General features: G+C 43.4%; 3 protein-coding genes across 5 annotated transcripts in view; 2 read left to right on the forward strand and 1 right to left on the reverse strand.

Annotated features, from left to right (window-relative positions):
* Window positions 1-5670, forward strand: part of mlphb (melanophilin b) — a gene marked incomplete at both ends in the record, with an annotated part of 38509 nt that extends 32839 nt beyond the window's left edge. Inside the window, 5 exons of the mRNA XM_080018899.1 lie at window positions 362-511; window positions 1968-2039; window positions 2231-2279; window positions 3171-3315; window positions 5580-5670. Of these exons, the coding sequence (XP_079875025.1) occupies window positions 362-511; window positions 1968-2039; window positions 2231-2279; window positions 3171-3315; window positions 5580-5670 (507 nt within the window). The remainder of the gene's footprint in view (window positions 1-361; window positions 512-1967; window positions 2040-2230; window positions 2280-3170; window positions 3316-5579) is intronic.
* A 3817-nt stretch (window positions 5671-9487) lies between these two features.
* LOC307244149 (ras-related protein Rab-17-like) lies at window positions 9488-24760 on the reverse strand. Of its 2 annotated transcripts, none has more exons than XM_080019205.1 (8): window positions 23975-24760; window positions 20502-20584; window positions 20050-20216; window positions 17702-17879; window positions 16890-17041; window positions 11350-11475; window positions 10698-10791; window positions 9488-10109 (listed from the first exon to the last, which is right to left on the reverse strand). In XM_080019205.1, exons 3-8 carry the CDS (start codon window positions 20134-20136, stop codon window positions 9976-9978), a joined length of 771 nt encoding a protein of 256 aa, XP_079875331.1. In that variant the 5' UTR covers window positions 20137-20216; window positions 20502-20584; window positions 23975-24760; the 3' UTR covers window positions 9488-9975. The 2 variants fall into 2 exon arrangements, with proteins under 2 accessions (XP_079875331.1, XP_079875332.1); XM_080019206.1 differs by lacking the exon at window positions 23975-24760 and adding an exon at window positions 22390-22414 and having other exon boundaries at window positions 20050-20183.
* lrrfip1a (leucine rich repeat (in FLII) interacting protein 1a) overlaps window positions 22656-27962 on the forward strand; it is a 48419-nt gene continuing 43112 nt past the window's right edge. For both annotated transcript variants that reach the window (XR_013844642.1, XM_080019202.1), the window contains exon 1: window positions 22656-23080. Coding sequence is in view for 1 of the 2 variants with exons in the window: in XM_080019202.1 (XP_079875328.1) it covers window positions 22991-23080 (90 nt within the window). In the remaining variant the exon portion in view is untranslated. The remainder of the gene's footprint in view (window positions 23081-27962) is intronic.

A 27962-nucleotide genomic window follows, 5' to 3' on the forward strand; every position in this document is an offset into this window, starting at 1 on the left:
GCTGGGCTGCTGACGAGCCCGTGCGCCGATCCACTCTGCAAGACAGACAAAACATTAAGAAAACGCCCTGCCTCGATTCCAGGCAGCTTGGAAACGGAAAAGGGAAAAGGGAACCGCGCTTTCGTCCGCAGCCGTTGGTTGACCACGCCCCTTTGTCCGCCACAACCCGCTACCACTTGCTTCCCTCTTGCCAAGCCGGAGTTTCGCACTGTGTCTTCAAGACAATTCATGCAAAAGTCAATCCGTCACGAATTTGTCCAATTACCCAATCCATTCGAGGCGTTTGGTAAAATTTGCAAGGGGAGCTTCAGAAAATGTGTTTCTACAAGTTGTTTCGTCTTGTCTCGTCCTTCTCTGATAGGTCAACTCCGCAGCAGAGAGCAAGGAGAGGTGCTTGCAGCCCCCGGAGGAGAGCTCCAGGGCCGGCTTCCGGGACTCCACGGCGCTGCTGTTTGAACTGGAGGACAAGGTGGCTCAGGCTGCCGCCAGCGTCCAGAGCACCCAGAGCGAGGTGAGGATCCCTCCCACGTCCTGCCGTCCCCTTCTATTGTCCAAGGGGAAAGCAGCAGCAGCACCATGGCAACCAAGGCTTAAAGAAGCCCATTCTAACCAACACTACGAAAAGCTAACCTCGTGTCAATGGAATTAGTACATGATTTGGTGGGGTTTTTTTTGTTTGTTTAATTGAACTTTACGTGATCAATTTCAATTTGTACTTGAATACATTTTATTTCACTTTTTTTTTTTTTTTTAATTATTTTGTTTAAAATATACTTTAACTTCAAATTTATTGAGATACCCTGCTGCTCCTTTGGTTTCATATTTATATTTTGTTTCTGCTTGTTTTAAGTGCTTTAAGTATAAATAAAGATATGTATTATTATTAGGGTTCCAGCTTACAGAGCCCCCAACAGCCCACACTTTACTGTTATCGTTCCGATTTTTATTATTATTATTCTCCTTGGCCTCCTTGGCCACGACAATAGCTGTACTCATGGACGTGGTTGAGGTCTCGTGAGAACCAGGACGTCTCAGACATCCCGAGGTTCAAATTTGATCCATATTGATCTACATTCGGAGCAGGAATTAGTGAAAAACTGACGAAAAATCTCCGGAAGTAGCAGAACGTTGGCGTACCTTGATTAGTTTGTGGAGCGGGCGCTTTGACACATCATGAGAAAAATATTTTTTATTAAATACGTTTTCCGTCCAAGAGAGCGACGCCATCCGTGATCGATTAACCAGCGGACCCGTTCTCTGTAGAAGGCGCAGACACACAGCTCTCCGGTTGAAAGCTCTCCAAAACAAGAAGAAATGGTGCGTTCAAGGAACTCGGAAAACTCAGAGGCTGTAACTGTAATTCGTGTTGTTTTCCAACAGATTTTTTTTTTTTTTTTTTCATTTCAAGAGATGTTTCTGTTGAGTTTAGAAATAATTGTGTTATTAGTTGTGTGATGAAATAATTGTATTGTTTGTGTGTTTTTTCGCGTTCCACATGCCAAAGAGAAGCCGAGAGCCCCAGACAATAAAGAAGCAGTGGGTAGAAAAGTGTAATTGGTGTCGGTACTGCAGGAGGTGATGCTGCGTTTCATGGGAACTCTGTCATCCGTAACTAACACAACTAACCTGGACCCCATGTGCTGCTGCCCGCAGCTATATGTATTGTTATTATTTGTCATAGTAGTAGTTATTCTCGTATTAGTATTACTGAAGAACTTTCAACATCTGGTGACAATATGACCATATTTACCCGGGTTCAAAGCCTAGGCCATCCAGCTGAAGGGAAACATCCTCACCTGCAACCTGAATTTGTGGGGTTTTTTTGGGGTGGGGCGGATTTACAATGGCCGAGAAGGAGATTGAGGTATATGGTGGAGAAGCTGCCACATCAAATGTTTTTTAACGGTGAGCATGTGTAGCATAAGGTACACATCTTATATACGACCCTTTCTACCGCCCTCCCCAAGGTTTCCTACATCGAGAACAGGATCGCCGCCCTGAGCGCCGCCGGCATGTCCGTGGAGAAAGGGAGAAGGAGGGTAAATCCAGCCGCTCTACCGACAGTTCATAAGAAAGTGCTTCAGTAAGGCTGACGTTCAACTGTGCTTTAGAGAAAGATTTGGAAACAAATTGCTGGAAGTGAAGTGTTCTGCTTTTCATTTTGCTGTGCTCTCTGGTGCTTTCTCTCTCTCTCTCTCTCCCTCTCGTCTCCTGCCGAGGCCTCGTGCAGTCCGCAATCCCAGTTCCGTCAAAAAGACGCTCCCGAGAGTTTCCCACAAGTAAGAGCTGCCGCCGCCGCCGCACCGTACAGCGCGCTGCAGTCCCCGGACATCCGACCGGCAACATCTTAACCTCGTTACTCCCCCGGAACGTGACGCTGCGGTCTCCGGGCTGAGTTTGCAGAAATGTGTTACGGGTTTAGGGTTTCTCTGAAAGGGGCTTTATTTGACGGCAGGAGAGAGATTTGAGGGGGGGGGGGAGGCTTGTGGGATTACCTCATGGAGGAACGCGGAGCGCGGCGTGTTTCCGCTCCGGGGTCTGCAGCGTATTTATCTTCCCCTCTGACATGTATCGATGGCGACGTGGGAGGAGAGGGACTGAATCTGCAAACAAGACACAAAACGGTGTTTGAAACCGCCCAACGTGCCAAACCGCTATCGGGCGGCGTCCCAAACGACGAGCACAGGAACACATGTTCAGTGCAATCGTCTGGGATGTTATTTATTTTTTGCGTCATAAAATAATTATAGATGATTTTTTTTTTTTTTACGTTCTCATTCTCAAAGCGTAAACATCTTTGATATTTTTGTGCACGAATAATAACAACAGCACTATCGATGGGGCTATAATGATTATCATTATTTGACCTTTCTTTTTTTTTTTCCCACCTTATAACCTGGTCAAGTTCATCTCTCATTGAATGTCTAATTATCCAGATAAGACAGAGTGGAGCATACAAAGCAGGCTCCATGTTCAAACCACTAATAACATCTCTTAGCCGCTAGGTGTCGACTGATTAAATGCCTTGCTCCAATGCGTCTTGCTGGGAGACACAACCTTTCTCATCTTCATTTTTCGTGGTTTTCTCAGAGTTTCATGGTTCACGAAGGAAGTGTGCCGGATTTTGTTTTTGTCCGAGCGAATGATCACCGTAGTCGTCCCCTTTCCAGGCAAGGTAGCGGACAAGTTTGTGAGGAACTCGCTCTACACGGGCTCCCTGACGCAAAGGAACCCCGTGGCTAAGCCCAAGAACAGGGTGACCTGTGCGGTACGACCCTGCCCTCCGCCGTCCCTGGGCGCCGGGGAAATAGAACGGTCTCATTCCAAAAACGTTATACCCGCCGTTTCAAAATAAAAGTCTTGCCTGCTCTGCCACGTGAATGAATTCAAGAAAAGTGAAAGAAAAAAAGAAACTCCCCGACAAACGCGTCCTGTAAAGGTCGATGCTCAAAGTTAAAAGTGGAGACTTTTATTTTGAAATGGCAATTCATGGTTTCCAATGAGCTCCTCAGTAATCAGTAGTTTGGGCCTCTTTTAAATTCTGAACTGACGGTTGATTTCTGAACTGTGATCAAGCCTCAAGGTCTTGGCGGAGACCTGCGATGTTGCTGTAGTAGGGATGCACCGATGCCCACGCTGGAACTGGATCTCAGTCTGATGACAGACACAAATTGAAGTGTCCGTTTGGGAGAATATAACAAAAAAAAAAATAATTTGATACCAAGAACTCCTGCAAACGGAATGGTTATTAAAGAAAACTTGATTCAACGCTTTTTGATGCGTGGAAGCCGTGATAGATGTGGATATATCAAAACTGGCTTCACTCCCGTTGGCTACGGACTCGGGATTGAAATCAACAGTGATAAAAGCCATTGCGTCCCTTTATTCTAGTAAAATTTAACAATTCATTCATCTTAATTGACAACATCGATAAGTACATAGTGAGTGAACCCAACCCGTGAACGCTAGTCGAATTCCTATTTTCTCGGTTCAAATTTCCATCTGAGCCGTGAGGGTCTTTTTCCTACTCGGAAGAGGGCAAATCAAGCTGATATATATATATATATATATATATATATTCTTTTTAAGAGCCTTAACGTTGGAATGGACCTCGTTGAGGCACAATGAGAAGGTGCAGCAGACTGCTGCGTTTCTCAACAGTGAAGCCTCCGCACCACATGTCATTTAATGAAGAAGAGCGAGGCTCGGATGCTTTGGAGGGGGTTAACTGGGCTGGGGCTCTCGCGGAAGAACAAAGACGGCCGAAAGAATTTTCATGTTTTTGTTTCTCGTTTCTTTCACACGGACTTTAATCATTCCGGCGTGCGTCTTCCTTTTCATAAAGATGATGAACACATGTTTGCATCAGAACGTGGTCTTTCTATCCGCTTAATATCTCGTCAGGAAACACGTGGATGCAATCGCATCTTCTCAGTGCGATTGCAGTACGTTGAATTTCAGCTTCGTTTGCTCAATTCCACCGGTACGTAGAATTATTGCAATGCTTTCCCGTAGAATCTGTTTTTTTCTTATCTCTTTTTTATCTTTGTAATTTCTTATCTCTATTTTTATGCGTTCATCCCTTTCAAAGGGCTCTTTTTTTATGTCGGAATTTTTATTTGTGTTGATTCCCCTCGGATTTCCCGATCGCTAATTTCTTCTAATCACATTTTTCCAAGTGATTCATTAAAATTGGGTAAATGTCACCGATCATCAATCAATCAATCAATCAATCAATCAATCAATCAAATCAATGAAATTGTTTCTCTACCTGCCTACATGTATTTAACTCACCTCTCTCTCTATCTACGTATCTATCTATCTATCTATCTATCTATCTATCTATCTGTCTATCTATCTATCTGTCTATCTCTCTATCTGTCTGTCTGTCTATCTGTCTGTCTGTCCGTCCTCTCTCTCTCTCTCTCGCTCCCTCAGAAACCAGTAATTGCACAGTGCCCATGAGGAAGAAGCTGAGCGTCACCTGATCATGTGAGGTTCCGTGTTCCAGGAGCTCCATGGCGTGCAGAAGCTTCAGAGCTTTTCCTCGACTCTTTTCCACAAAGTGACGACGGGAGCGTTGCAACCGGCGCTCGAGGTGTCTCCGCGAGGGAACGCGGACAACCACGGGACATTTTGACGAACTCTCCCGTTTGCATACGGGCTCAATCTCTTGAGTGACTTAAGAAGATGCGTAGGCTGTTTCCTAGTGAGAACCTTTAAGAGTCACATTTAATTTACATTCAGATACATTTGAAATTTACTTTAATCATGAATAGTAGTTGATCTATATATTTATTTAAGATTTTTTTTTTTTTTTGTATTTTGAATAGCCAACAATTTAAATGAACCGTATAAACTGTTTTTGCAGTTATTAGATAACCACCTTGATGTTACACGTAGGACGCATTGACTCCGTCTTTAGCCATATCACCCTATGAATGACACAGTAACACACTGTCGGATGATTAAAATTAAACTATTTAAAATCTGAACAAGTGAAATTTTTGAAATACGGCCGCAGCCTTCTCACAAGTTCTCCGATGACACGGTGTCTGGAGCGGATGTTATCTGTCCAGGAGCCAGAGGGAGACGGCCATAATGGACACCTTCCGAGTGGGGAAATGCATGAGCTCCCGCGGCGCTCGCTCCAAGTCTTTGGACGGCTAAGCGCTTCTGTTGGCCATCGATCCGAAGCGGAAGATTGTGTTTCTGAGGTGATTTTCGCGACGGTGTCCAAGGGGTGGGCGGGGGACCTGCAAGAGCTCTTTCAAAGTGGAGCTTCTTCCTTTATATTGCGCTACTCTCACGCCCACATCAGTCGGAGAGCGGCAAAGCCATCCATATGAAATGTGAGCGACGCCCTTGACCGAATGACAATGTTCTCTTCTCTTAACGGAAATACAAATGCTTCTCCGGGGTTACCTCTTTTATGATATGAACACAAAAAAAAACAAAAAGGCTGGACTGACCGCGAATGATGTGACCTTGGTGACCGACCATGTGGATGGGAAAAATAAAACCTCCAAGGGTGATGCGTAGTTGTCTCAATAGACGTTATTTAAAAGGTCCATTTTAAAGAAGAGAGCCGTCTTCCAAGTGTTTGTGTGTGTGTGTGTGTGTGTGTGTGTGTGTGTGTGTGTGCGTGTGAGTGTGCGTGTCAAACCAACGTCACGACAGCGTCTCAACACATCACTGTCCCTCCAGCGGGAACATAAATAGAGGTGGAGAAGAACCGTACAATCAGCTGCTCTCGAGCCTCTGACCCAAACCCAAACCCAAAATTCTCTGGAAACCTCCGTCCTCCGGCCACTGCTTTCCACTTTCCACTGAGGAGGGACAGGAGAATGATAGAGGGGTTCACTGTGGGAACCAAGCGTTATTAGAGGAGCAGTGCGGTTTCCCTCGTCTCCAGGATCTCCAGGATCCCGCAAAGGTCTTTAACGCCTCTTTAACGCACCTCAAGGTAGGATGAGGATCAGCCTCACGCTTAATTGAGTCAATTAGCAGGACTTTTTTTGCCAAAACTTCCCAGGAAGTTAAATGCATCCATTGAAACATTTCTGTCACTCGCTTATACGATGCTGCATTCCTTGTAATCAATGCAGTGCTCCCCTTTGCTTGCAAACATTTTAGGCTCTTGGATCTCACCCTTGTGTTTCAGTTTGTTGTCTTGGGTCTCGTCCGGTGAGAGCATGAGGGCGTGTGCGATGCTTTGTGCTCTTCTGCTCGTCCTGAGTCTGATTCAGGGGAAACCCTTCAGAGAAGCACCGGCAGGCTCCATCAATATCAGAAGTAGGTTGATTCAAAAAGAAATAGTAATAATACTGTTTATTATTATTATTGTAATTATTATTGGTTTTATTTTATTTTTTATTTTATTTCATTTTTGTAGTAGTAGTAGTAGTAGTAGTAGTAGTAGTAATAATATTGATATAATAATAATAATAATAATAATAATAATAATAATAATAATAATAATAATTTGCTTTTACTCAGTGCTTTGCTACATGGAAACGAACATTAAAATCAAACAATTTTGTATTGAAGCACAAATACAACAAAATAAAAAAGACCAAATCATAAAGAGTGTGGCAAGAATAAAAGGAATGGGAGGAAGAGGTGTGACGAATTCAAAGCCACTGAATGGCTCAAAATATTAATTCGTAAAAATCTGTACGAGTGAAATTCAACGTGAATTCTTTATTCCAATTAACCTAATGTCAAAATGATTTCAGGGGAAAACAAAACTCTTAGTCAAGATGCAGATGGAGCAAAGTCAATAGTCTATAGATGATTGCTGTATTGATCACTGAATTGCTATTTTGACATAATCAGGTTTTTTTTATCAATATATTCATCCTTAAGTAATTTTTTTCTTATTTTGTAATGATTCCATTTTTTCCTGGTTTCCTATTTCTATTTTTTTTTTTTAACATTCTTCACACTCATCTGTAATGTTTGAACATTTTTTTAATTCCAAATTCTCCTCCAGCAGTACGTCCCGCTGTCATGCTTTGAAGGGACTCAGCAGATTTTGGAAAATCGTCCATGTCTCTTTATCTCTTGTACCTCGCTTCAGAAGGTCAACACCTTTCTTCCATTTCTCCCATGTTCATCCGGTACCATGGCGACGGGCGGCATGCTAACTGTGTTAGCCCAAAGCATGGCTGCAGGGGGGTTCAGCTAGCCTAGCTCCTGTGAAATTAGGGATATACGCCTTCCAGCTGAGCAGAGTTATTTTAACAGTACATCTTTGTATGACGAAATTATGAAATTAATCATGAAACGTTTTATTTTCAGTACCTTTGCCTTTTCGACGTCCTTTCACTTTTAACATTTTAATAAGTTGATGTTATAACTAATATTATTGCTCCAACGATTTCGCTGAGGCAGCCTCAGTGTATTGTCAAACTATGGTTGTAGGTGTGAGAAACAGACATTTGTGTGTTTTCTCCATCCCCCTGTGCTTTAGATCCAGACATCGATGCCTCCTGGTACACGGGCAGGGGGATCAGACCGGTGGGGCGGTTCGGCCGAAAAGTCACCGGACAAAGCGGCCCACTTACCTACCTCGCCTCCAGGATCTGTGGACCCACCACGGAGTTTTAGGGTTTCCGTTTTAACAACTGTTTTTATTTATGTCGTATATTACCAATTCAAACTTAAGTGAGTTAATGAGGAACCGTTTCCTTTTCTTTAATGACCCACTTTGGAATAATGATACATACATTATAATTACATGATGTTCTTGGGTCTGAAGCGTGTTAAATTCCTTGAAAATAGAAGTGACCACAGTCCACACCAGCCCTCAATGAGGTTTTTAAATCTCTGTAATCTACTAATAAGCACCATACACATTGATAGTGAACACTGGATGTTTTACCCACTTGTAGAATATTGTATGGATATTGTTTGTTGTTGACTGTAAACAGAGCTTAAAGACACAGCAGTGTTCAATGGGAAATCAATTTACCTCAATAAATGTTAATTCATATTGCTTCATCGGTTGTCACTGTTGGATTTTTTTCATTATATATACAATATCCTGAAAAGACAATTTCATCAATTCAAACATTTGACTTTTAATTAAATACAACCTTTTTAACAACCTTATTGTTGTCTGTTTAAAAGTTTGTGCAAATACCTCCGTTTGTTGAAAGATTTCCACCGCCATCTGCAAGAGGTTAAACAGGAATTGCTCTGCCTCCTTTTATTTTCGAGACGATTATTTGCTCCTTACTGCAACCAAACCACATTTTATTACCGCTTTTTAAAAAATGTATTACATTTAATCGACGCAAAATGTGAAGCTGCTCTTTGATTCCGTCGGAAAGACTCAAACCACATAAGACTCAACCAGCTGCAACGCTCTTCTCAGCGGTGTTTTAAATCACTAAGCAGTAAAATAACAGTACAACACCAAAACATGCAGAGTGTGTGTGTGTGTGTGTGTGTGTGTGTGTGTGTGTGTGTGTGTGTGTGTGTGTGTGTGTGTGTGTGTGTGTGTGTGTGTGTGTGTGGAAATTACAGAATAAACACTGGGAAACACATGGTAGAGTTAATAGAGTGCCTTTCCACTATATACACGCTCATACACGATATACTTTGACAGAATGGCTGAAATGCAAACATTTCCAAACCCCCCACGGCGCTGGGATATGTATATTTTGGGGGAAAGGGGGTCTTGAGGGGTCTGCTGTTTACTCAAGCATTAACACCGTTTTCCTTTGAGAAACGGTCCCATTGACACCCACAGCTGCACCTCGCGTGCTGCCTCCAAGATCCCATCCTGCGCTAACAAGATTTCATTAAAAAAGAAAATAATTTAAAACAACGCAAAGAATTGGAAACCTGTGAATGATATCACCCGACGTCCATTTTAACACGTTGCACCTTTATTGAGAAAACACACAGGACTGCATCCTTAAAAATGAAAAAAAAAAAAAAAAAAGGTCAACACCTGGTCAACTTTAATTCTCTGCTCCACAGTTTGAGGGATATGATTGTTGTTATGACGTAATGTACAGTGGGATTGAGAGTGATGCTTTTATTTTGAAAAAGGCCCACTGAGGCCTGTGTGCAGTAAAAGGTCCTTGTATCCTTATTTCACTCAAATACCTTTTGGAAAGTACAAAACACATGGGACGCAAACGCACGTTCTCGAAGGATTACACAAACATTACACAGAACAACACAGCAAAAATGGAGAGTTTGATGTTAAAGTTCAAAAGCGTATTCGTCAAATGCCCTGGATTTATGTATTTCAACGTGGCAAAGCCTCCTGAAATCATTATTTAATCAATTAATTGATGATTGATTCTTGAAATCGACGGAGGCTTCAACTATCACAACGAGCGACTTCAGTATTCCCTTCAACCTATTCGGACTCGGATAGATAGATACCGTAGATAGATAGATGGAGAACGGAAGAGAGAGAGAGAGGGGGGGGGGGGGGGGTGGTCAATGGGTGGCTCAGGGTCCCACGTTGGGACAGCAGGATGTAAACGGGTTGAAAGTCTGATTTTGCTGCATTTGTACAAGCTCAGTCTCCTCCCAGTCCATCAGAACTCCCTGCTGCCCCCCGATGCTCTTATTCACTCTGTGGGCTGAGGAACACATACACGTGCACGCGCACACACACACACACACACACACACACACACATGCGTGCATGCCCGCACACACACACACACACACACACACACACACACACACACACACACACACACACACACACACACACACACACACACACACACACACAGAGACAGACACACACACACACACACACACACACACACACACACACACACACACACACACACAGACACACACGCACACACACAGGGAATTGCATTTTATGTATTCTGTATTTTTTATACAATATATATATATTTGACTATTTCTGTGTTTTTCCATGATTTATTCCATCGCCTCCTTATCTTTTTCATTTAAGTACCTAGTTTCGTGTTTTATGTTACCTCCCCTCTATGCCTAGGGACAGGGTTTCACACTCATACTTGGATAATGTTACGTATAAAATACAAGGCCTCCCCATTTTATTTTACTACAGTATAAACCTCATTTGAAGTCTTGAATAAAAGTAGAATTGACTCTGAATTATATTGAAGTGTTTGCATCTGCTGCCCGCTAGTGGCGAAAAGGAATTGTGTCTTCACTATGGACTGACTCACCAATCTCCAGCAGCAGCTCATTGGCCTGGTGGCCTGACAGGGCCGAGGTTTCCATGAAGAAGAGGCCCTTGTCCATGGCCAGGCGGTGTCCTTCCTGCACAAAAACAATTTGGAGGCAGGTATTTTCTCTCCAAGGGGATCTTTGTGTCCCGAGGTCCGGATAAGCTTTCTGAGTTTGAGCCATGAAGGATTTGCTTCAGGTCAACTCTGTGTTTACATATTTATTCAGGAAGTCGGAGTCAAATCTGATTTCCGCATTAACAGTTTAAAGGAATTAACGTTTCATTCATTGACGCTGTCTGTGCCCAGTTGGCCGTCGTCTGGGGGACAGACACGGTTGTTTGGCGACGTTTACTAGATGGTGATATAGCTGCCTCGAAACATTGTGAAGGTTGGCGTTTACCGGTGTACTCCAGGCGTGTAGTCGATTTCCAGCGTTTGTTGCTGTCGTCAGTGTTCCTGAATCAGGCGAGAACAGCGTCGCCTGATCTTGTTGCGAATAAGACTCAACGGTTCGGTAAAGAGCCTAGATATCTCATTACAAAGCAGACGACATGGGGGAGGGTCTGCGTGGCTTGCTGGAGCGTGCGCGGACATGCACTTGCAAGGGAACGCACGTGAAAAGCACACGCGTGCGAGTCAGTTGAAGTACCTGCACGGAGACTTGGCGCATGTCGGAAAGGTCTCCCTTGTTCCCCACCAGCCCCACGACCGTCGACCCCGGGATGTACTGCTTCTCCAGCTCTCTGAGCCACAGCTGAGCTCTGACGAATGTCTCCTGGAGATTAAAAAAAAAAAAAACGCCGAGACGAGTTGAGCCGTTCACACGTCGATCAGGACTCGAATCCTTTATAATACAAAGCAAATCCATCTTTCATTCATGCATTTTTTTTCAATTTGATGTAAATATCTGCCATTGACGTCTTTTCCTTCATTATCTTATGCTTACATGCGTCAATCCACCCATTCAAATTCCTAGTACATGGAAATAGACAGTATTTGCAGGATAAATGTCTCCAATGACTACAACTATAAACAGGAACATTTAACATACACACACACACACACACACACACACACACACACACACACACACACACACACACACACACACACACACACACACACACACACACACACACACACACACACACACACACACAGACAGATAGACAACGGAGCCTGGGGCCACAAACACATTTGGACAAATATTTACTCAACCAAGCAACAGAAATACACAGAGGACTGTGTGCTTCAATATGTGGGGATATTCTTCTCCAATTTGTTTTTATTTTGGTTCCTTGTCCCAAAAAAAACCCATAAATTAAACGTCCAACGCTGACGCGCCACATCAGAGAGGAGTGGAGAGACCATTCTGAATTTCACCCTTTCATCGCAAACTCACCAAGTCTCGGAGACTTTGGGCTTTTACTCCGCTACATTTCAGACAAGCAAACCCCTGAGCTTTTTACTCATTTCTAACATGCTCGGGTTCCTTTTTTTAATTTTGCTTGTGGAACCAGTTCACTGAAGCAGGAAGTGTGTGTCACGCCAAACAGAGAGGCTCTGATACACCAGGGCATGAAGTTACTGTACTTTTTAACACTTTAAGTACATTTAGGAGCAAGTACTTGAAAACTTTTACTTAAGTAGAAGTGTCAGTGTGGAACCTTCATTTTTCCTACAGACATTTTGTGTTTTAATGAAGAGATATGCAAGAGTTATGCAAGAGATATGCCAGAGATATGCCAGAGATATGCAAGAGATATGCAAGAGATATGCAAGATAAATGCAAGAGATATGCAAGAGATATGCCAGGGATATGCAAGATATATGCAAGAGATATGCAAGATATATGCAAGAGATATGCAAGAGATATGCAAGAGTTATGCAAGAGATATGCAAGAGATATGCCAGAGACATGCAAGAGATATGCCTGAGATATGCCAGAGATATGCAAGAGATATGCCAGAGATATGCCAGAGATAAGCAAGATATATGCAAGATATATGCAAGAGATATGCAAGAGGTATGCAAGAGATATGCCAGAGATATGCCAGGGATATGCAAGAGATATGCAAGAAATATGCAAGATATATGCAAGATATATACAAGATATATGCAAGAGATATGCAAGAGATATGCAAGAGAGATGCCAGAGATATGCCAGGGATATGCAAGAGATATGCAAGAGATATGCAAGATATATGCAAGATATATACAAGATATATGCAAGAGATAGGCAAGAGATATGCCAGGGGTATGCAAGAGATATGCAAGAGATATGCCAGACATATGCCAGAGATATGCAAGAGATATGCAAGGGATATGCCAGAGATATGCCAGAGATATGCAAGAGATATGCAAGATATATACAAGCGATATGCCAGAGATATGCAAGAGATAGGCAAGAGATATGCAAGAGATATGCAAGAGATATGCAAGATATATGCAAGAGATATCCCAGAGATATGCAAGAGATATGCAAGATATATACAAGACATGTGCCAGAGATATGCAAGAGATAGTCAAGAGATATACAAGAGATATGCAGGAGATATGCAAGATATATGCAAGAGATATGCAAGAGATATGCAAGATATATACAAGAGATATGCCAGAGATATGCAAGAGATATGCCAGAGATATGCCAGAGATATGCAAGAGATATGCAAGAGATATGCAAGAGATATGCAAGATATATGCAAGATATATGCAAGAGATATGCCAGAGATATGCCAGAGGTATGCAAGATATATGCCAGAGATATGCAAGAGATAGTCAAGAGATAGTCAAGAGATATGCAAGAGATATGCAAGATATATGCAAGATATATACAAGAGATATGCCAGAGATATGCAAGAGATATGCAAGATATATGCAAGATATATGCAAGAGATATGCCAGAGATATGCAAGAGATATGCAAGAGATATACAAGAGATATGCCAGAGATATGCAAGAGATAGTCAAGAGATATGCAAGAGATATGCAAGATATATGCAAGAGATATGCAAGATATATGCAAGATATATTCAAGAGATATGCAAGAGATATGCAAGATATATGCAAGATATATGTAAGAGAGATGCCAGAGATATGCAAGAGATATGCAAGATATATACAAGAGATATGCCAGAGATATGCAAGAGATAGTCAAGAGATAGTCAAGAGATAGTCAAGAGATATGCAAGAGATATGCAAGATATATGCAAGAGATATGCAAGAGATATGCAAGAGATATGCAAGAGATATGCAAGATATATGCAAGATATATGCAAAAGATATGCCAGAGATATGCAAGAGATATACAAGAGATATGCCAGAGATATGCAAGAGATAGTCAAGAGATAGTCAAGAGATATGCAAGAGATATGCAAGATATATGCAAGAGATATGCAAGATATATGCAAGATATATTCAAGAGATATGCAAGAGATATGCCAGAGATATGCAAGATATATACAAGAGATATGCCAGAGATATGCAAGAGATATGCAAGATATATACAAGAGATATGCCAGAGATAGTCAAGAGATAGTCATGAGATAGTCAAGAGATATGCAAGAGATATGCAAGATATATGCAAGATATATACAAGAGATATGCAAGATATATGCAAGAGATATGCAAGAGATATGCAAGAGATATGCAAGATATATACAAGAGATATGCAAGAGATATGCAAGATATATACAAGAGATATGCAAGATATATGCAAGAGATATGCAAGAGATATGCAAGAGATATGCAAGAGATATGCAAGATATATACAAGAGATATGCCAGAGATATGCAAGAGATAGGCAAGAGATATGCAAGAGATATGCAAGAGATATGCAAGATATATGCAAGAGATATCCCAGAGATATGCAAGAGATATGCAAGATATATACAAGACATGTGCCAGAGATATGCAAGAGATAGTCAAGAGATATGCAAGAGATATGCAAGAGATATGCAAGATATATGCAAGAGATATGCAAGAGATATGCAAGATATATACAAGAGATATGCCAGAGATATGCAAGAGATATGCCAGAGATATGCCAGAGATATGCAAGAGATATGCAAGAGATATACAAGAGATATGCAAGATATATGCAAGATATATGCAAGAGATATGCCAGAGATATGCCAGAGATATGCAAGATATATGCCAGAGATATGCAAGAGATAGTCAAGAGATAGTCAAGAGATATGCAAGAGATATGCAAGATATATGCAAGATATATGCAAGAGATATGCCAGAGATATGCAAGAGATATGCAAGAGATATACAAGAGATATGCCAGAGATATGCAAGAGATAGTCAAGAGATAGTCAAGATATATGCAAGAGATATGCAAGATATATGCAAGATATATTCAAGAGATATGCAAGAGATATGCAAGATATATGCAAGATATATGCAAGAGAGATGCCAGAGATATGCAAGAGATATGCAAGATATATACAAGAGATATGCCAGAGATATGCAAGAGATAGTCAAGAGATAGTCAAGAGATAGTCAAGAGATATGCAAGAGATATGCAAGATATATGCAAGATATATACAAGAGATATGCAAGAGATATACAAGAGATATGCAAGAGATATGCAAGAGATATGCAAGATATATGCAAGATATATGCAAAAGATATGCCAGAGATATGCAAGAGATATGCAAGAGATATACAAGAGATATGCCAGAGATATGCAAGAGATAGTCAAGAGATAGTCAAGAGATATGCAAGAGATATGCAAGATATATGCAAGAGATATGCAAGATATATGCAAGATATATTCAAGAAATATGCAAGAGATATGCCAGAGATATGCAAGATATATACAAGAGATATGCCAGAGATATGCAAGAGATATGCAAGATATATACAAGAGATATGCCAGAGATAGTCAAGAGATAGTCAAGAGATAGTCAAGAGATATGCAAGAGATATGCAAGATATATGCAAGAGATATGCAAGAGATATGCAAGAGATATGCAAGAGATATGCAAGAGATATGCAAGATATATACAAGAGATATGCAAGAGATATGCAAGATATATACAAGAGATATGCAAGAGATATGCAAGAGATATGCAAGAGATATGCAAGATATATACAAGAGATATGCAAGAGATATGCAAGAGATATGCAAGATATATGCAAGAGATATGCAAGATATATGCAAGATATATTCAAGAAATATGCAAGAGATATGCCAGAGATATGCAAGATATATACAAGAGATATGCCAGAGATATGCAAGAGATATGCAAGATATATACAAGAGATATGCCAGAGATAGTCAAGAGATAGTCAAGAGATAGTCAAGAGATATGCAAGAGATATGCAAGATATATGCAAGAGATATGCAAGAGATATGCAAGAGATATGCAAGAGATATGCAAGATATATACAAGAGATATGCAAGAGATATGCAAGATATATACAAGAGATATGCAAGAGATATGCAAGAGATATGCAAGAGATATGCAAGAGATATGCAAGATATATACAAGAGATATGCAAGAGATATGCAAGAGATATGCAAGAGATATGCAAGAGATATGCCTATATTCTGATATTTATTAACACATACTGTACAATACATCACAAAGATCAAAATGTGATTACACGCAGGTCCTGAAATATTAAAGAGAACGTCTATTGTGCGGGATGTCTGAAGGTATGAGATCAGCTATCTGTCTGTAGTGTCTGTGGGGTCTGTATTGTGTGTGGGGTCTGTAGTGTCTGTGGGGTCTGTGGTGTCTGTGGGGTCTGTAGAGTTTGTGGGGTCTGTAGGGTCTGTATTGTCTGTGCGTTCTGTGGTGTCTGTGGGCTCTGTAGTGTCTGTGGAAACTGTAGTGTCTGTGGGGTCTGTAGTGTCTGTATTGTCTGTGTGGTCTGTAGTGTCTGTGGGGTCTGTGGTGTCTGTATCGTCTGTGCGGTCTGTGGTGTCTGTGGGGTCAGTAGTGTCTGTGGGGTCAGTAGTGTCTGTATTGTCTGTGTGGTCTGTGGTGTCTGTGGGGTCAGTAGTGTCTGTGGGGTCAGTAGTGTCTGTATTGTCTGTGTGGTCTGTTGTGTCTGTGGGGTCAGTAGTGTCTGTGGGGTCTGTAGTGTCTGTATCGTTTGTGCGGTCTGTGGTGTCCGTGGGGTCTGTAGTGCCAGCAGTGTCTGTGGAGTCTGTAGTGTCTGTGGCGTCTGTTACCCGTTTGCTGATGTCATAGACCACCAGCGCGGCCTGGGCTCCTCGGTAGTACAGCGGCGTGACGCTGTGGTACTTCTCTTCTCCCGCCGTGTCCCAGATCTCGAAGCGCAGCGTGACGTTGCTCAGGTGGACAGCGTGGGTCAGGTACGCACCTGAGGGGACGGGGGACGCGCAGCCATTTGTAAAACAAGGAAAGGTGTCCTCAGACGTGTTCTTTCAGAAAGGAGAACAACAGAGGCCTCTTATCCTCTTTAAAAAGCAGGTTATACTTATTGAGGTCGCCGAGATCCTTAGAACACACACACACACACACACACACACGCGCGCACACACACTTGTTGGCTTTTTGGGGGGTTTTTTTTGTCTCAACTTGAAATGAAGACATGAAATTGAAGATTTTCAGTTGAGGAAAGTTAAATAAAATTGTGGAATAACAAAATAAAACGTTTTTTGAAGTTGATCCAATGACTTAAATTCAGTTATATCGTTTCAGTGTATATTTATATGTTTATTATCGTGATTTACCGCCTTGTTAAGATTTCCTTTATTGACTAGTAGGCCACATAAAAATCTCTGTGAAGGAATTGTTTTATTTTCCCTAAAAGACGTGTGTTGCATCACTTCTCTTGCAAAAAAAGACATGATGGGGTGGAAGCATAGGAGAATAATAATAATATTAATAATGATAATATAATAATAATAATAATAATAATAATAATAATAATAATAATAATAGTAATAATAATAATAATAATAATAATAATAATAATAATAAAAATGATAATAATAATAATCATGTCCGGTGTACTCACAGCCCACAGTGGGAGAAATGTTCCGGAACTCGTCCTTACTGAACCTCAGGGCCAGGCTGGACTTCCCCACCCCGGAGCTTCCCACCAGCACCATCTTCACCCTGAGGGTCCGGATCCCTGACCGCTCTCTACTCAGGGAGCCGGCAGCTCCTCCTCGTAGCCTTGTGTGCATCTCCCCCTCCCGACCCCAAAAAACAGATGTAAGTCCAAAGGAGAAAGAGAACTCAGGATGCTGAATAATTAAAATCAAAAATATATGTGGTTCAATATAAAAGTTTTTTTTTCTCCTTCAGGAAGAACCAATCTCGTCCAAAAAGCTCATTCTGCAGTTCCAGCCTTTGCAGTTGTTTGGGAAAGATAATCACGTCGTCTTGCCATTGTTTGCTGTCTTTTTTTTTGTCTTACAAAACATACACGTTAAAGATCCTCAAGACAGGACCAGAGTGTCTCGTAAAATGCTACGAACTAAGCAGCACTTCCTTGTCCTTGTTCACACACTCCATGTGTTACCATAAAAGCTTCAAGCTAATTATAAGCCAGTGATCACATGCACTGCCAAGTTGTACTGTTGCATCTAAAAAGGTGTAAAATCAATAGTCTTGCCTCCTCTGGAAAATAACGAAACAAAATAGCTGTACTGGGAGAATGAACAGAAAGCAAAAGGAGAGCTCGAGACAGTTTTATTTTCACTAACTGGTTGGTTACATTCTTAAGAAGTTGGCGGCTATCAGCAGCCTCGCCTCTCGGGGTAATTCCTATTTTCCCAGGGTCCTATGTTCCCCAGATTTATGTCACATAATAGGAGCATGACAAAGGGACCTATATTCCCAGTGTCCTATGTTCCCAGGGCCCTATGTTCCCAGTGCCCTATGTTGCCAAGGTCCTATGTTCTCAGGGCCCTATGTTCCCAGGGCCCTATGTTGCCAGGGTCCTATGTTCCCCAGATGTGGATGTCACATAATAGGAACATGACAAAGGGTCCTATGTTCCCAAAGTCCGATGTTCCCCATCTCAGAATTAGAATCAGACTCGGCATCATCTTTATTGCCAAGTAAGTTTACACGTACAAGGAATTTTTTCTTCTCATCATCTTCATCTCTGTGTAGCACATAATGGGTAAGGGTTAGGGTTAAGGTTAGGGATAGGGTTAATGACTTGACCACCAAATATGTAACAAGTCAAATAAAATGAAATAAAATGAGAACAAATGTTTTTGTTGTGTTTTATATAGCTATTTTGAAGCCTCGCTCCAATAAAAAAAACTGGATAATATTTATGAAATATTTTCCCTTGAAACAGGTCAAATTTGACCCAAACACAATAGAAGGGGTTAATGTGTGTTAACAGAATATTGAGCTGGGGAACATAGGACCCTGGGAACATAGGACCCTGGGAACATACTGTAGGACTTGGGAACTTAGGACCCTGGGAACATAAATATGGATCGTCGGGTTAATACGGAGAAACCGGGGTACAGTAGCTGGAGACGCACAGACACAGGGTCGATGACCTTGGAGATGGGGGGAAGAGACCGATGAAGCGTGGAGCGAGTTTACGGGATTCTACCTACTACCTGTCCTCTTGACCCATACCCTCTCACCTTCTGTCGGCCATTTCTCCCACCCTCACACCCTCACTCACGCATATCATCAACACATCACTGATGACGGGCACATTCCCAGACCCATTTGAGCAGGCTCGAGTCGCTCCACTGCTCAAGAAACAACCACGAAACCCATCAAAAGTGGAGAGTTGCGGACCTTTCTCACTTCTGCCATTTCTATCCAAAACACTTGAACGTGCAAACAAGCTGATCTTCTACCCACGCAGGATAACCCGACCCTAACCGATCTGGCTTGGGTGTCCTGGAAAGGAGAGGTGCCCAAGTGACACCGGGTAAAGACCGGCGTCCCACAGGGATCTGTGCTCGGCCCCCTTCTCTTCTCACCGTACACCTCCTCACTGGGATCGGTCATCCAGCCGCATGGGTTCTCCTACCTCCGCTACGCTGACGGCACCCAGCTCTACCTCTCCTTTCCTCCAGGGGATACCACTGTCTCGACGAGAATCTTGGCATGCCTCCCAGACATCTCTGTCTGGATGTTAAGGAACGCCAACCGCCAACCCAACCTCTTGGAGGCAGAACTCCTCATCATCCCGGTAAGTCCAACCAGTCAACACCACATAAATGTTCAGCTTGGCTCATCATCAGTACCACCCGTGTCTTCATCTCTCTCTACCGGCGCCCTGTAGCCGCCCGCATGAAGCTCAAATCCTTGGTGGTGGCCTACAGGGCAGTCACTGGGTCTACACCCACACACATCACGTATCAGGCGATGTGCCCCAACCTGCTTTCTGAGGTCCGCGAATGAGCGGCGGCTGGCAGTGCCCCAACTGTGTGGAATGAGTTTCCAATCCAGACTCTTCTTGGCCATGGTGCCCCGGCGGTGGAAGGAGCTCCCCAGCTGGCGACACTCACAACCTTCAAGAAACACTGTCAGGAACACCGGAATACCTGCTGACGTGATGCACTCATATTTAAGTCAAGCATGCTGACTAGTTTTAAGTTGTTGTATTGACATAATGCAATAACAACACATGAGTTGTTGATGTTGACTAGCCTTTAAGATAGTTATTTTGACGTAATGCACTACCCTGAGTACTTATCATATTGCAACAAGTAACGTACAAAACAACAAAAGAAGAGAAAATACTAACGGCACTACTTTTATTCTGATTTCTTACATCTGTCTTGTAGTTGTATGTGGTGTCATTTTGAATCCGGAGCTCATGCACTTACTGTAAGTTACAGGTTGCTCCAATGGTCGATGTCTTCTTTGATTGTTTCCAGCCTCTGATGTAAGTCGCTTTGGACACAAGCTTCTGCAAAATGAATAAATATAAATGTAAATGTAAATGTAAATGTAATGAATTTTCCCCCACAGTTTCTGGTGTATATGTGAACTGTAAGGCCCAAGCCCAAGGCTGTTAGCTTTTTATAATAACGCTCAAATTACCTAATCAAATTGTGTGGAACAGTCCCCCTGGCTCATTGCATGCTGTTACTGCAGTGTATGTCGTTGACATTATTATTATAATAATTATTATCATAATAATCATAATAATTAAAACTCCAAGATACTTCTGAAAAAAAATCCACTCCCTTCTTACTTGATTGCATATTGAAATAAGTGTCAAAGATAATAATAAATGTAGGTGAAAATGATTCAACTGTAAAGGATAATAAATTGTGGAATAAAGGAACGATGTCGATGACATATATCATATTGATCCTTCATTCATTTAAAAGGGGGCCATTAACGCATGCCGAGACAGAGCCTGGCTGTATAAGCGCTGTAATGACAAAGTATGGCCACAAAGGGGCGACATTATACCGTATCAATATATGTGATATCAGCAGGAGCTGTGGCGCTATTTATGAACGAAAACCATCTTTTCATCCTTTTCTTTCTTATCTTTTCGGTTACAATCATCGGGAGATGATCGCTGATTTCGAAGAATTTGAAGTGTATTATTTTCGGTCATCGATGTATTTATTCACTGCCGGCGGAGCATGAAGCTGCCGCTGAGTTCCCAAAATAATCAGCCTAAATAAACACATGAATAAATAACATGGACAAATAAACGAGTCAGGTTAGGCAAGTCGGTCAGGGATGTTTGTTGTCTCTCTCTCTCTTTTTTTCTTTCTGTGTATGGATATGTGTGTACCGGCGCACAGATACATGTACTCTACATACATATACAGATATCAGTTAAACGATAGGAATTATTCTACCACACGAAACACATGTAAGTGACGAATAAGAATCTTGAATCTTGAAAAGACTCCCTCTTGTTTTTGAGATGACAGAAATAATTATTGTTCTTTTCATCTATTTATTCATTTGTGGGTTTGTTTGTTTGTTTCATTCATCCACGTATTGAAAATGCCACTGGGTTGCTTGGAAGGCGCTTATAAATGAAATTTGTATTACTACTATTATTATTATTGTTATTATATAATGATATAATGATATTTCCGAGATCTATAAAAGCAGATCTGCAAATTGCTACAACTTATAAAAGTTGCTAAAGGAGCTCTGCCGTCCAAGTTACAACATAATAAGCATGCATTCCTGCATTCATCGTTTTAACAATTATTTAAAGGGGAAAAAAAGAAAATATGTATATATATATATATGTATATAAATGTGGTGTATCCGTGCTGAATAACTGTTTTGAGTTTTGACCTAGAAATGTGCATGTGGCTTTAAAGGAGACCCTGCAGGATCCTGTTTTAGAGCCATCGCGCTGCCAAGTAAAAATAGCAGCGTGCGTGCGGTGCCCCCCCCCCCCCCCCCCCCCAGACCGGGACCGGGCACCGGTTCGACTCCTTTGTCTTTTTTGAGATTCGCTTCCCGGCGGGTCACTCGCTAAAAAAAAAAAAAGGAGTCGCTCCATTTTCCAACTCGTCGCTCGTTCGGACGCCGTCGTGGTGACGCCGCCGGCGAGCGGGGAAGGGGCGTTTCCAGTGAGCGACGTGCGGGGGAAGTACGAGGAGTCGGTTTGGGCTCCGTTGGACGCGCAATTCTTCCAAACAACAAAAAAAACAAAAACAACCCGAAAAAACAATCAAAGACAAACACGTAACGATGTCCGAACTGTGGGTGTAAGTGGAGGGTTCTCACCGTCAGAGTGATTTATCACGGTGGGGTGCGAAGCGTAAAACAGTCATACCCCACACGAATTATGCCGCGCGCACACACACACACACACACACACACACACACACGCACGTATTTCAGTCCTCGCTTAATTATTTCACTCACAAGCGAACGCCCCCATCTGACAGCGCCGCTCCCCGACTCCCGACTCACTTAACCCCCCCCCCCCCTTTCGTTCGCCGCGACCGAGTCGTTCGCGAGTCGCGCGTCACGACCGCCGGCCCCGCGACGCGCTTCAGGTGGGACGTCGCACACGCGCTGAGCTCCCACGGACGCCGCGGACCGACCCGCGGATCGCGCTGTTCTCTGCCGCTTATCGGGCTCCGCGAGTGAGCCCGGGGGTGGTGGTGGTGGCGGACAAAAATAAACACCAGGAAGAGGAAGAAGAAGGAGAAGTTTGTTTGTTGGGTTTTTTTTTTTTAAAGTTGTTTTCTCTTTTCTTAAACGGACGCGTTGTCCCGCGTCACCGGGTCTTTGATTCTCTGCCGGGCTTTCAATGCCGCCCCGCAGCGCGTGACGAGGCTCTCCCGCATCGTTCCACGCGTTCGGACGCGGTGCGAGCGACATGGGCACCCAGGGCGCGGGGCGCAAAAGGAACCCCAACAAGGAGAGCACGACGGCGGAGGACGACGCCCTCAACCTGATAGCCAGAGAGGTGGGTGCCTTTTTGTTTTTTTGTTTGTTTGTTTGTTTTTGGGTTTTTTTCGCCGTTTCGCTGCTCCCTTTGGGGAGAAAGTAAACTTTGTTTAGACAGGAGGAGGTGTGACCTGCCCCTCCCCCTCCAGGTGTTCAACTGGACGTTTGGCCACGCCCCCTTACCTGCTCACATGGGTCCCCCCCCCTTTTGCATTGAGAGACAGATCTGTCTGTCTGTCTGTCCGTCTGTCTGTCCACTGTGTCGTCTGTCTGTCTGTCTGTCGTTCTTGTCTTAGATAGAAACAGATATTAAAATGAAGCTGAGATATGATCTTATTCTGAAATTCCAGGGTCATAAATTCAATGATTTTTAAGTTCAGTTTTATACAACGCACGACGATACAACACACTCATACGTGCGTCAGCAATGACGACGTCTCACGATAGATATAGATATAGATATATTTATTTATTTATTTTCGGAGCACAGCCCTACTCGCACACTAACAAGGCGCGGGCCTGACGCGCAGTCGCAGTCGGGTCACTGCTCCCGACAGGTGCCGCAGCCCCGTCCCGGCGGATTTTCGCCGGGTGAGGCGGGTCCCTCCCACCCACACCCGTTCTCCCAAATGCTGCGGCCTGTTTGATTTGACCCGCTGCAGCCCACTCCTGTAATCGCATCTCATAATAACGGGCATTAGTCGTACGAATGGATGTTGTGCCTGAAGGATAATGACGGCCTTGGGGTGGCATTGGCAGATACTGAAATGGGGGGATTTTCAGAGCTCAGAACTCCCCTCTGGGGACGGCGGAAGTTGTGTCGTACAGCTTTCGCTGGTTTGTTTTGTTCGTGGAGCTGTTTCATTTTCGTCAGAATAATTTGTTTCTTGTCTCGGGCGAGTGACCGTTGTACCGGTGCGACCAGATTCCATTCCAGCTTCTGGAGGAGCGTAGGACTTGCGATGGACGCGGGCCGCGCGCCTGGACGCGTCCTGCATCCGGAGGATACCGCCCTGCCGGCACGAGTGGCTCCGGCGGCGGAGCGCGTCGCCGCTTTCGAGCGTCGCAGGATGCGGGGCGAGACTCGACTGAGCGGGAAGGAAGTTCGGTCGCTGCAAAGCCACAGCCGGAAGTTGCGCCAAGTTTGCGCGCCGCGCTCTACGCTCCCGTCCCCGCGAGTCGTCGTCGTCGTCGTCGTCGTCGTCGTCGTCGTCGTCGTCTTCTTTTCTTTTCTTCTTCTTTTTTTTTTTTTTTTTTGAAAGAGCCCGTTACTTTTGACACGCCTGCAGACGGGTCGGCTCTTTAAACGTGAACACCCCCGTCTTCTTTTTTAACAGCTCCGCGTGGTGTTTATTCTGAAGGTGTAGCGTCTGAGGCTGCGCATGCCTGTATAGCTGGTAATTATGGGGTGGCGGTCGTCTATTTCCAGTAGTTTAGTGGGAGCGATAGTAAGAGGAGATCCGTTTGCCGAGATGGATTCTCGGGAAACTCACTCACTCACTCATTGCGTTATTTGTTTGCGGCACCGGCCGTCAACTCTCCACAGCCGTGGTTTCCCTTCCAGGGGGCCGCCGCGTCCCGCCCCCGTTGGCGGCCGCCCGGCGCGGCCCGCCCGCCGGCTCTGGCCCGCCGTCCACGTCCGTGAGGGGAAGGGAGAGCGTGTGTCTTTAAATGCTGGCGGGGTCAGTCCTCCCGACAGGATGGCATGTCAGCACTTATGAGCCGGCCCGTTCTGCAACAAGAGTTTTAAAAATAGACGGTCCTGAAAGATCAGCTGTTACTGCGTCCCGGTTGGGGGGCCAGGTCCAGTGGGGGTTGGGGGGCGGCGTCCTGTTTTTTTTTGTTTTTTTTTTTAAGGACGGATGTTGATTGCAGCTTGGCCGCCTTGCCATCTTGAGAATGTGTTTTTTTTTGTTTTTTTCTGGTTTATCCACAGGGGATACAAATATATTTCCTTTTCAATCAAAGTTTGTCCATTGGGGGGTAGGGAGTCCCTTCAAGTCAAAGCCCCCTCGCCCCCCCCGTGCGCTGGTATTAGGTTGCTGGGGGTGGTCCATTAGTATCACGTTGCTAGACATTTCTACCCTCATACTATCACAGGGTTCAGGGAAACTCTCAGTGTTTTAACGCTCCCTGAGCTCCGAGGACCACACACCAGGAAGAACTATTTGCGCGAAAACGTTTCCACGTAGTTTTCAAGAAAAATATTTTTATTTTCTAGCCCGCTGTCCAGGTCGCTGTCAAACACATTGAGGCCTCCAATAAACACCCAGCGGTTCAGTTTTTTTTTTTTTTTTTTTGTTTTCTTTCCGCTTCATTCAATAGTTTGTCCCAGTTTTCTAGAGAAGCTGAGGGAGAACACATCCAAAAACAGATAGAAAACAAGGACGTCAAACTTTTTAAATGGGAGATATCTGTCTGTGAACACATGTTTTATGTCTTTAATTCCTTCTACTCGAGCCGTGTTCTGAAACCACATGATGGAAAGCCTTTTTTTTTTTTCTTTCTTTTATCAAAGTCTGTTTATTGAACTCCAGCACCTATTTTTTTATATGTTTGACTATCTTTGTTGAATGAATCCCAAGTTGAAAAGAGGCTTTTGTGCTACTTAAGTTCAGAGGACGTTCATTTTGATAACATCCCATCAAAAGAGTGGCAAAGTATTTGCTGTGTATTTACCCGCTTTGCCCATTTCTGTGAATTAAAATACTAACACACTGTATGTGGAATTTGCACCGTGTGACTAGAGTTGCAGAGTGGATTACCGTGGAAAAACTCAGAACGTAGGCTCATGGTGAAGGACCATTTCTTCTATACGGGTTCATGGTTTTGACAACGGGAGAAAAGGAACCAAGTCTGAATAACATCTCCCTCACAAATGATGCACATAACGCGACTGTTAAAAGTACCATTGAGAGGCCGTATTTACTAGTGAAATCACACCTTCGTAAGCACCACGGTCCAGGTGGTTTTCTGGTACCCGCCTGTAAATCTACCTTGTTTATGTTCGGATTTGATCTGGAGCTTATCTCGTGGAAAGTTACTCAATGTTTTTTTTTGGTTTTTTTTGTCGTTTCCCCCCCCCCTTTCGTGCCAGAAAACCCTGATAAGCGGAGCAGCTGCCACTGTGTACACGTGGAGCACTTACCACCCAGTTAATCATAAAACCTCGGGGGGAATAATCGGGGCAGGCCGACGACAGACCAAGTCCTTCGTTCCCTTCGGGCTTCCCGTGCATGCCTCCGTAATGAATGTCACCAATTTCCGTCCTCGGGATCCGTGGCCGGTGGGTTAGGTTGCTGACCCCCGTCCCCGGCAGCGTTGGTGTTGGATATCAACCGTTCCAACCATGATGATCATGATGATGATGATGATGATGACACTCCTGGAATTCCACCTGCAGAAAACACTGATTTTATTTAATTATTTAAAGTTGCCGTTGAAGCTGCGGAGGTCGACGCATAAGTTTCCTCCCGTCGCCATCTCCCGCTGACGGTGTTGTTAATTTTAACAGGACAGCACTGGTGCTAAATATTCAGAAGCCGTGAACGGCTGCATTCGATTTCATCTGCTGATATACAGTACGTCGGTGTCTGTTTTCAAATTCCCTTTTTTTTTTTTTTTTTTTTATAGATTTTTTTTCTTTTTTTAAGGTGGTAGGCACAGAATTTAAGCTTTGAGGTGTCAAGCCCGATGGCGCCCGAGGACGGTTCCTTTCTGAGTTACCGCACATTCACTACAGTCTCGTGTTGCCAGGAACTGGAGCACCAGTGACGTCAGAGCAGCGCGTTCCTTTGACAAAGAGTGGAACGACGCGACGGAAGATGGAAAAATGTGAACCCGAGAGCGCGGCATTAAGAAATTCACACCTTACTGGGTTTGGGCCGATCGCCCGTTGAATCGTCAGTCGGCGATCAAAGGACATTAATGACAAACAGTTTTTAATGATTATTTCATCCGTCATGGAAAATCCTGTCGAAACGGCGGGAGTGCAGTTTACCTTGTTTGATCATATTCCGCGCTTGACAAAGAGGTGTATTCAATATTATTATTATTATAACTCTATTTATATAGCAAAAGTTACAAAGTGCTTTGCAATAAAAACAATATTAAAAGGGAATTAAAATCTAAAGACACGAGATAGAAAACAAGATAAAGTTATTTTAATAGTAAAAAAAAGAAAATGCCAACCATTAAGAGAAAGCCATCGGATAAAAGTGAGTCTGAGGAAGAGATGTAAGTAATCACACATCGCTTTCGTATTAACCATTGCAAACGTCCAGGTCGGGCTGTACGGTCACGTTGCTGCAACGTAGAAGTCTCTGGGTATAGAAATCGAAATTGACACCGCGGTAGTTGCGCGTTGAAGAGCTAATAATCTCTCTGTCTGTGGGATTAACGGGCGACAACGGGGCTGTAGTCGGCACTGTTACCCAGCATGCACTGCAAAAATGTTTGAAGAGGACCTGTCATGCTCCTTTTTACACAAGTTAATATAGGTCTCTGAGGTCCCCAAAACATGTCTTGTGAAGTTCATTCATGTCATGTTCATGCCATTCCGACATGCCTCCAAATCCATAGTGTTCCTGACGCTCTGTTTCAGTGGGAGGAGCCACCCTCCTGAGGCCCCAGGTTCTCTGAGCCGATGGGCTTTAAGCATGGCTTCCTGGTTTTGTTGTATTTACTCCGTAACTGTGACTCATTTCACCTTATCAGTGCATCGAAATCTGTTTCTGAACAAATTTGAGCTGAGAAATAAGCAAACCCAGCTGCTGAATCTTCACTCACATGAGATCGACGAGACGTCGTCCGAAAGTAAGTTCCGACTTTCGTTGCCGGGCTCCAGGCCTGTGGGAGACGCGGACGCCGCACTTTTTGTTTCATGTAAACGGCGGAAAATA

This window comes from Zeus faber (genome assembly GCF_960531495.2).
Source record: "Zeus faber genome assembly, chromosome: 18".
Taxonomy (NCBI): Eukaryota; Metazoa; Chordata; class Actinopteri; order Zeiformes; family Zeidae; genus Zeus; species Zeus faber.

Bases quoted from the DNA above. Each gene is read 5' to 3' on its own strand.
- LOC307244149 (XM_080019205.1), bottom strand. From the start codon at position 20,136: ATGGCCAAGAAGAGTCTGGATTGGAAACTCATTCCACACAGTTGGGGC. The intron at 17,042-17,701 runs GTGAGTACACCG...CCGTCCCCTCAG, and splicing joins CATTTCTCCCACTGTGGGCT to GTGCGTACCTGACCCACGCT. The intron at 10,792-11,349 runs GTACTTCAACTG...GTTTTTGTGCAG, and splicing joins TGCGCCAAGTCTCCGTGCAG to GAAGGACACCGCCTGGCCAT.